At 42.2% G+C, this 10451-nt stretch overlaps 1 protein-coding gene across 1 annotated transcript; it reads left to right on the top strand.

Annotated features, from left to right (window-relative positions):
- Positions 1-1453: 1453 nt before the first annotated feature.
- best2 (bestrophin 2) lies at positions 1454-9116 on the top strand. Its single transcript, XM_079500292.1, has 9 exons — positions 1454-1639; positions 2072-2166; positions 3099-3332; positions 4772-4926; positions 6376-6453; positions 7124-7276; positions 7372-7452; positions 7679-7833; positions 8147-9116. Exons 1-9 carry the CDS (start codon positions 1488-1490, stop codon positions 8919-8921), a joined length of 1878 nt encoding a protein of 625 aa, XP_079356418.1. The 5' UTR covers positions 1454-1487; the 3' UTR covers positions 8922-9116.
- Positions 9117-10451: the final 1335 nt, after the last annotated feature.

Below are 10451 nucleotides of genomic sequence, written 5' to 3' on the forward strand. Positions count from 1 at the left end.
TTTTTACTTTCGCCTTTATTTTATATTTTTATGGAGGGACAGACAGTAGGCTGACAGGAAATGGGGAGAGAGATGGGGGGAAGACATGCAGTAAAGGCCGTCGGGATCGGGAGTCGAACCCGCGGCACACTGCCAGACTGGATTACCAGCCAAGGTGCCTGGACCACATGGCCCAGGCCAGAGAGAACATTTTTAACTAAAATATTTGCTTCTGGGGGGTCCCTGGAACTACATATTTTGAGATGGGGTCCGTGGCCCAATAGAGATAATTCTGGGAGTCCTTGACATGAAAAAGGTTGAGCACCACTGAGTCACTGACATAGAAACATGGGTTTTTCAGAATTTATTTTTTATCGACCTCAGTCCAAAATGGGTTAAAACACTGTGCCAAACACTGCGGCATAATGAATTAAATTCACGTAGCCAGTGGTGGCTCCCAATGAGACGATTTCTAACTTTCACTACTACTAGTATCATCAAATCACTCAAAAGGATCCAGGCTATACCAAGAGAAGAAGAAGAAACCAATTAGGTAAGTATGTACGTCTTTTCAATACAAATGTATTTAATTTCTAGTGTCACGTGTGAGAGGCTGAGGGCTATACTGGCACTGGATCTTTAAATCTCATCAGTGACATGAATGAATATATGCTACATCCATCACTAATGAATAGTGAGTATATCAATAATTTATAGGGATAAATATAGCCTATAGTATATCAACAATGAATATATAACTTCATGTAAGTATAGATTATCAGCAATGACAATATAAGAATGCATCTGTCAAAGTTCTGATGTACATGCTAGTGCAAGTGTGGCAGAATCAGCTTTATTGTCACATCACAGATTTACAAAGTAAAAATGTGGGTGACATTAGTTTTTGTGCGTCATTCCATCGGGTAACGTTTTTTATCATAGAAAAAAGAAAGGGGAGAAGAAGTAGGGGGGGAAAGGAGATCAAGAAGACAAGAAAAAAAGTCTAAATCTACATACGTATTTAACACATAAACCTGAATAAGATATAGAGATGCGTGAGCATAGGAGCAGATTCTGCGCATTATGTATACTTATGTCAGTTAGACGTTAGTTAAGATGCTAGACAAAAAAAGACAAAAGTCAGTGCGTTGTACATGGGATTAAGGTGCAAAATGTCAGTGCAAGTCAACCGCATAATCCACATGATCAACCACATTATCCACATGGAAGAGTTCACGCAAGGTGTCAAAAGTCAGTGTACCAGACAGTGCAGGTCGTACATATTTCATATTAGGACTCAAGCATGGTTGCGGAGCCTGATGGCTGATGCCTACTGACATGAAGATATGAATGGCTGCACTTGAAGAGGAATCAAATCCCGGTCTTCGAGGAAGTGGATGCGAAACCCACTTTGGATATATTTTACTCAGACGTCTGTGTAATTCACAAATCCATTCTTCCTTTTACATAGCACCACTTAAGAAAGACGTAAACCTCTATGTCTCCAAATGACTGTCACCTACACGGCCAGAGTTGCGAATGCCCGCTTCTGTGGATTCTCCAAGCTGCTTCTGGCCTGGAAGGGGAGCATCTACAAGGTCCTCTACAAGGAGGTCCTGGCTTTCTTTGCTATGTATACCGCAATCAGTGTTACGTACAGGTAAGTCTGTATTATAATAATAATTTTCTTCTGCTGTCTATCTGTGGTGTTGATGAAATGTCTGTACAGCACTTTGGTACAATGGAAATTGTTTTTAAATGTGCTTTATAAATAAAGGTGATTTGATTTGATCTACATCGTTTTAAATTGATGTTAAAAAAAAGAAATAACGTCACTTAAAACCCATTTTGGGCGGGAACCCCTTTTGGTGTTAGCATGCTTTAGCTATTGAAAAATAGCAGATCTACAAGCTCATAGCGCGCCACCGAGTGGCACGCTAAGAGCTTGTAGGTCTGCTATTTTTGAAAAATCAAAGAACGACTGACATAGAAACATTGCTTTTTCAGAAAACTGTCAGTATTTAGAAGACATTTTTAGAATCCGATCTCAGGGCAAAATGGGTTAATCTGTCGTCTGTTTTGTTACTTTTAGATTTCTGCTCTATGATGACCAGAAGAGGTATTTTGAAAAACTGGCGATCTATTGCGACAACTACGCCAGTCTCATCCCCATGTCGTTTGTACTCGGTAAATTGAATGCTTTCACTGTGAAGCTTGGAATCAGTGGTGGAGAAAGTATGACTACTCAAATGTTTTACTTAAGTAAAAGTATCAATACTGCATTTTAGAAATACTCTGTTACAAGTAAAAGTCCAACATTGAAAATGTACTTGATCTAAAGTACAAAATACAAATGTAGGCTATTGGCATCAAAGTACCAACATGTTAAAGTAGCCTACTCATTATACAGAATGTTCCATTATTATGTTAAAAATCTTTTGAAAATAGCAGATCTACAAGCTCACAATGTGTCGCATCGCGGCGAACTATGAGCTTGTAGATTAGCTATTTTAGATCAGAGCTATTTTCAAATGGCCGAAATGTATATAGGGCTGAAGTGGTTAATGTAATGTTTTGTAATAACAATCAAAATCTACAACGTAACTAGTAACTAAACTGTGTATAGTAATTAAGTAAAAGCATTGGAAATTTGAAATACTCGAGTAAAGTACAAATACCTCAATATTGTACTTAACCCATTTTGGGCGGGAACCCCTTTTGGTGTTTTAAACATTATGTTATAATTTAGCTATTGAAAAATAGCAGATCTACAAGCTCATAGCGCGCCACCGAGTGGCGCGCTACGAGCTTGTAGGTCTGCTATTTTTGAAAAATCGTGAAAATATTTATTTCAGAAAACTGGAAGATTTCAGGCATAAATGGGTTAAGTACAGTACTTTTGATTGATTGATTGAAGAATTTATTAACAGTTTGCAGAATTACAGTACATTTCAAGCACAAACTCAATGCAAAGGCTGTTAACTGTGAGTGGACGACCCAATTAAGCATTACACTTGTTTCCAATAGGGTCCACCATGTTCAAATCATCAAAAACATTTAGAGACGTACAAATAGACGTACGTGGATCTAACGACTTGCCGGTGTTTGTTGCTCCGCAGGTTTCTACGTGACCCTGGTGGTGAACCGCTGGTGGAGCCAGTACACCTGCATCCCTCTGCCCGACAGGCTGATGTGTGCCCTGTCGGGCGGTCTGCAGGGGGCGGACGAGCGAGGGCGGCTGCTGCGACGCACCCTGATGCGCTACGCCAGCCTGTCGGCCCTGCTCATCCTGCGCTCCGTGAGCACCGCCGTCTTCAAGCGTTTCCCCACCGTGGACCACGTGGTGGAAGCTGGTGAGTTGGTGGGCTAGAAACAACAAAGCAGTGGTTTTCGATTTACCGGTGGTCCGGGGACCACCATGCAGTGGTCCTTGAGGTGATTCCAGGTGGTCCCAGGCTAAATGATGGAAAGTTGGTAACGAAAAAGACCCTTCTAGATCTTTAACTCTAAATTATTGTTAAACATCTACGTACATTACTTAATTTAATTTACAAGGAGTCTACACAATTAGAGAATGCAAAAATAATTGTTATTTTGACCAACGTTTGCCTGTTATGTCTCCTAGTGGTACCAACATCAATACAGCATGGAATTGTGGACAAAATCTTATCCAACGATAACAAAATATTCTTTAGTTTTGGGAGAGTCCAAATCGCATCAAATGATGGTCCGTGGCTCAAATGATCTGCACAAATGGGTCTCGACCACAGTTTGGGGACAAGTGAGCTAGAGAAGGAAAGGAAAAAGCTGAAATTGACAAGAGAACATAATGGTACCACAATGGCCATTTAGCTGTTGGATAACAAGCATGCCATTTGTGATAAGCTGGCCAGCAGCATGCACAAAGATGCTAGTTATGAGTCCATGAAATCTGAAGATGAACAAATGCTTTTTCCATCCTGGCCCTTCCATTTCCTGTCTCACCATGTTCACACGAGTTGCAGAGAGAAAGGAAGTGATGATAACACTTTTATTTTGGCCTGGCTGCATCAATGAGGTGTGGTTGGGACATGAACTAGGGCTAGGCTTCAGCAAGGTTCTGTGCTGTAAACTGCTTGTAATGGAACAGCAACTATCAACAATCAAACTGCATTATATATGGACTGAGTAAAAGGGCAGATTATATAATGTGTGAGGGTTTATGTTATGTACTGTGTGTGTGCGTGTGCGAGCATGTGTGTGTGAGTGTGTGTGTAACATAATTCAAATCATGCCCTCGGTGGACACCCGTTACAGAAACAAATCTAAGACCCATTAAATCAACTTACGATACAATAAAGGAGCAAAGTAAAATACAGTAAATGACAAGTTGGCTGGAGCAGAGAAGAGAGAATGGGAAGTTGTATGACAGATTTGGCGTGTGAATACCTATAAGTTTACATGCATGGATGATAGGGTATGCTGATGCTGCTTATGTGTAATGTTAGTATTCATTTAGAATTATCCACCAATTTAACAAATATATTAATTTTATTATATTTGGAATGTGTGTAGATTTAGAGAATGTGTGTAGATTTAGAACAATGATTTTGACTCTGATGGTAATAGTTTAATAAGTCTTTGAAATGCACCTGACATCATACATTCATGATTTATCAATCATCACTACACTAATCATGCCTGTTAGCTTTTTAACCATTTTACTGTTAATAATAAGGGGTTGGTTGAGAAAGATATTCAGCATTCTATCTACACAATGGCATTGATCGCGGTTTCCACTGTGAAAAAAAAGGGTTCATGACGAGAGAGGAGCGCAAGAAGTTTGAAGGTCTCCAGTGTCCCTACAACAAGTACTGGATCCCCTGTGTGTGGTTCACCAACCTGGCGGCCGCAGCCCGCTGTGAGGGAAGGATCAAGGACGACAGCACACTCAAACTACTGCTGGAGGTCCTGCACCACACACACACACACACACACACACACACACACACACACACACACCAGAGGCGTATCTACAATAAGGCGAGGGCAGGCGTCCGCCTGTCCAAATCCATTTCTGGCCTGGCCAAAATCCATACAATGAGAAAAAATCACACCCGTGTGAACTGAGTGGTGTAAGGTCTTATATAGACTGATCAGCTGTGGTCTGACGTAATGTCTGACGTAATGAAATCACACCCGTGTGAACTGGGTGACCGTAGCAACCATGCTCATTTTTTACGAACAGACAGACAGACAGACACGTAAACTAACAAAGCCAGTTGTAGGAGTGGTTTACACCACTCAAAAAGAGGACAAAAACAAGACCTGAGAACTATTAATGGACAGCTGATTGGCCGTTGCGGTAGAGTGCGACCCTCAATCACCCGTTGGAATGTAAATGCATGCCTTTCAGCCTTTGTATCCCACTCGTCTGGCAGGTATATCTCTTTGAAAACCTTTAGTGCTACGATTGTGCGCGGGGAGACGACAATTAACACATATCTTGCCTGCCCAAAACGTAATTCCTGGATACGCCACTGACACACACACACACACACACACACACACACACACACACGCACACGCACGGACACACACACACGCAAACGCAAACGCATGCACCCACCACGCACAGCTGATTGAGTAGAGAGGTCATCTGGTAATCAGAAGGTTATACTGCATTTGACCCCCCCGGCTCGCCCAGTCAACGTTTTGAATTATACTATAACTGAGCAACACACTTACCCCTAAACTGAGATCAAGTCTCTTTCACTTTTGACTGGGGGGCCAGTTCTGAATAGAGCGTCGCAGTCCCGCCCCCTACCATGGCCCAGGAAATTATTCTCCGTTCATTTTCCTCATAGACATTTCAAAAAGTATTTATTTCAAGACGTTTACGCCGCGGACAAAGCCAACTCGAGTCGTGACAACTCATGACAACAAACACCATTTTTTGGGCCGAACAAATAATTAGAAAGAAGAAAAAAAACGGCAGGTTACAACACTTTTTTTGTGGTTTTTCTTCTTTGTAATTATTTGTTTGGTCCAAAATATTGTGTTTGTTGTCATGAGTTGTCACGACTTGAGTTGGCTTTGTCATAACCGTCTTTAAATAAATACTAATAGAAATGTCTATGGGAAAAATGCATTGGGAATCATTTCCTGGGCCTGGCGTCGTCATGAAAGGGGCGGGACTGCGACGCTCTATTGCAGTAAGTGCTCTTTTAGAGCGGTTTTGAAAGAGATTCACACTTCTTTATGACCGTTGGTAGGACATTCCACATTTTGGTGGCAAAGCAGGAGAACAAATTTTAAACAAGTTGCAAGTTGCTATACTCTGTCTTCTACCCTGAGCCTAATCGTACCCTAACAAAATGAGCAGGGGTTAAATGGGTTAAATGTGTCTGTCAACAGGAGCTGAATGCCTTCAGGGGGAACTGCAGCATGTTGTTCCATTATGACATGATCAGCGTGCCCCTGGTCTACACACAGGTAAAGCTACCTGTTCTCATTCCATCTTCTGCTATTCACCTCTAATCCATCACTGGAATCTTAATCCATTTAGGCCTGACGTCGAAAAAAAAAAAAACGTTCGCTCTGAAAGAATATATATTCAAAGATTTGTGCCGCATTTTTACGATTTTTCAAAAATAGCAGACCTACAAGCTCGTAGCGCGCCACTCGGTGGCGCGCTATGAGCTTGTAGATCTGCTATTTTTCAATAGCTAAAGTCTAACATAATGCTTAGTTAAAACACCAAAAGGGGTTCCCGTTAATTGGACATGTTATCTATTCTGAAGGACTTTACTGAAGTCTCTTTGCACGTTTCCTCAACCTATGAACATCAATTTTAATATTCACTTCGTCCCAATTCGGGTGCATGTGTTTGGTCCGAGGTACTAAACAGTCCGACAAGCATTAGTCCGACACCCTACCCAAAAAACCCAACCCTAAACATAACCTCACAGGAAGCCACGGGATCGTTTTAACCTGCCACAGGTTAGTTTTAACCTGCCACGCATGTCGGGAGCCACGGGTGAGTTTCAACCCGCCACGGGTTGTCAGACTAATGCCTGTGTCGGACTGTTAGTATGTTCAACCGACGTATGCTCCCCTCCCAGTTCATCCCTCGTTCTCTCCGCCCGCCCCCCTCCTCCCCCAGGTGGTGTCATTGGCAGTGTACAGTTTCTTCCTGGTGTGTCTGATTGGTCGCCAGTTCCTGGACCCAAGCCAAGGCTATCCGGGTCATGACCTCGACCTCTATGTGCCCATCTTCACCCTGCTGCAGTTCTTCTTCTACGCTGGGTGGCTCAAGGTCAGACCGATTACGTTTCGTAGTGTTTGTAAAAATGTTTGAGGCACTATGCGAAGAGAGACGTTCTAATTGGTTCTTGTTATTGTGTCCCGAAGGTTGCGGAGCAGTTGATCAACCCTTTCGGAGAAGATGACGATGACTTTGAGACAAACTGGCTGATAGACAGGAACTTCCAGGTTCCTCCACTGTTCATGCCAAAACCTTTGCCACTGGCCTTTTCAATCAATCATTTTAAGCACTAATTCTTCAAATCTGTCACTGAGTTAATGTGGAAATTCCTACTTTTGAAATATATTTTAATGGGTCGCCTGAAATCATTTTTTTCCATACATTTGGGTGTTTTGTACATGAATGTAAAATATGTGCCTCACACCTGATGTGTTTCTGTGTTTCACTCCTCAGGTGTCGATGATGGCAGTGGATGAGATGTATGGGGATCTGCCTATTATGGAGAGAGATCGTTACTGGAACGACTCCAACCCCAGACCGCCGTACACTGCTGCTACTTTGTTTGTCCTCCGCAAGCCGTCCTTCCAGGGATCCACCTTCGACATGGCGTAAGTCTGGACTTTTCCTCCATGAACTACTGTAGCAAAAATGATGGTAAATTGTTTTGCTTCTGCTTGCCATTTGTAAATAAAACAAAAACGTGTAAACCTGTATCGAGCCTTTAAAAGTTACAGTGGTCTGTTTATCATCCACGTTTTCTTTCTTGAAATAGATGGAAAAGGTTGTGCACCTTTTTAAGTTAATATAATGTTCCCTGTTCATTTAAAAAAAAAAATCATTACCTACTCACCCCATACTGAGTTAATCATTTCCCCACTTACTAATTTATCACTGCACCTGGTGTAAACCATTTTGTACCAGGATTCCCAAAGAAGAGATGCAGTTCCAGCCTCTGGCAGACATTGCCGAGAACCTGGAAGAGTCGGCCAGCCGTCACCCCAACATGGCTCTCTTCAACCGCCTTCTCAACGCTGCCCCCTCCCCCACTGGCCTCATGGGAGGGGCTCTCCGACGCACGTCCGCCCAGCTCCAGAGGCTACGCCACTCTCCCAGCATTGACCCGCCCAGCAGTGACGACGACGACGATGAAGAAGGCGGAAAGATAGGTAAAGGGGGGTCCCTACCCTCAGGTCTGGGCCAGGACACTGAGAGCTCTGTGTGCAGCTTCAGCGCCAGAACGCCTCTCCTGGAGATTCAGTTTGTTGCCCCGCAGGAGAGGAATGCTGGCGAACCGGCCTCGAACCATGGGAAGCAAACGTCAGGAGACGGGGAAGTGGAAGTGGAGGAGAGGGTTTTTATAGAAGGAGAAACAAGGGAGGAAGTGTGGAAAGCAGAGCGGAGAGGTGGAGACATCCAAACATCATCGGTGTCACTGCTTCCTCCACCCCTTCAGCCCTCCAGGAACCACTCCACTCCCTCCTCCACCCTTAACCCCTCCGCCCTTCTGCCGCGTCCCACCGCCTGCTCCGCTCAAGAGCTCTTCAGCTCCCAGCCAAGTATCAACAACGGTAGAGTGGCGCCGTCCCTCGCCAACCCCCCCATCGATGGAGTGATGTCGTTCCTCACCGTGCCGTCCTATGATGTCCCTCAGCGTTTACGCAGCATTAGCATGGGCTCGGAGTTAACTGGCTCGTAAGGAGGAGCAACGTGTTAAATAACATGAACTTTGACAACTTTTAACCGTTTGAAATCTTTTATATTGCTTGAATCAATGCACACAGGAGTGAGAACACTCCGCGGTGAAATTAGCAAACAATGTACAGGCTTCTATAAAACCTTTGCTCTACAGTACACTGTATCTTTGTGCTATTACTCTATGTAAAGAAGGAAGCGCCAGAACACAATAAATGTGGCAAGATGGGCCTTCCTCAGCGTTGTGTATTACTGTAATTAGTCATATATATAGTGAAGTTTACTATTATCCAACGAAGAACGTCATCCAAACAACGTTGACTTTTGACTTTTTAAAGACTATATTCTTATGTTGGATTGTAAACCTTGATCTAAGTCTGTGAAATGAGTTGTTTAATAGCCTTAGTATCAGATAGTTATACCGATTTGTGTTTTGTCCACATCGCGCCTTGATGGGCTGATCTAAAACCTACTTTATTTTCAGAACCTATAATAAAAAATAAAACATATTAAAGTGGCATTGATCTTATTTTTCTTTGATCTACATTGCTACACATTATCTTAAATTAACCTTTATGAGAATATGAAATATTTCAATGGGGGAAATATTTTAAACAGAGTAAAAAAATATATGCAGGATATATGAGATGAGGAGGATATATCCTGCATTATGCATAATAATGGCAACCAACCATACATGTGTCCAGACATTAATCAAGACAGTCAGATCACATCACAGAACATCCATGAAATCACGCCAAGTTGAAGACTCAGAGTTGATTTCTAACATTTGATATGATGTATTTGCATAATATTAATAAAGTTAATTAAGTATGAATATTATAAATTGAATATGATGACGACCCCAATGGATACAAGCCGAGTAGGCTTTCTTGGGTTTTTTAGTAGAGGAGCCAGCCATGTCCTTTTCCCTTAGCCTTTTCCCCCGCTAGATGGCACCAATTAGCTTCATGGGGACGAGTAGGGCACGTTATTCATACATAATTGCATCTTTCATTCCCCACCAAGGAATTTGAATAGGTAATATCATATTTATAGTGCGACAAAATTTCATAAAGGCATCATCCCACAAAAAATACTAAAAAGTAATTTTCATAAAACGCAATGCTGACAGTATTAGGCTACCATGTCGACTTGGCTTATTATAACCTACTTTGGTCTTCTTTTTCTGTAATGTAGCTTGTAAATGTATTGGTAATATTGGTATTTGTTGGTGCTTGTAGTAGTAATAGTAATAGTGTAGTTGCTAACCCTATTTAGGCTTGCTTCCATTTTTTTAAATTGTTATTTAAACCAGTGGTTGTCAAAATTTCATTCAAATAGTGTGTACTGTACACAGTGATCCCTTCCCTATGTGTTATTGGAATGTTCAAAATATATTCCAAATATTTAATTGTTGATGAAAATAGCAGATGTGCTATCAAATTGCCAATAAAGTGCTCATGACTCATGTGGCATAGTGCTTCTTTTCCTAGACCAGTGGTTCCCAAACGTTTTCATAAGGACCCCCAAA

This window comes from Electrona antarctica (assembly GCF_951216825.1).
Source record: "Electrona antarctica genome assembly, chromosome: 4".
In the NCBI taxonomy this organism is placed as follows: domain Eukaryota; kingdom Metazoa; phylum Chordata; class Actinopteri; order Myctophiformes; family Myctophidae; genus Electrona; species Electrona antarctica.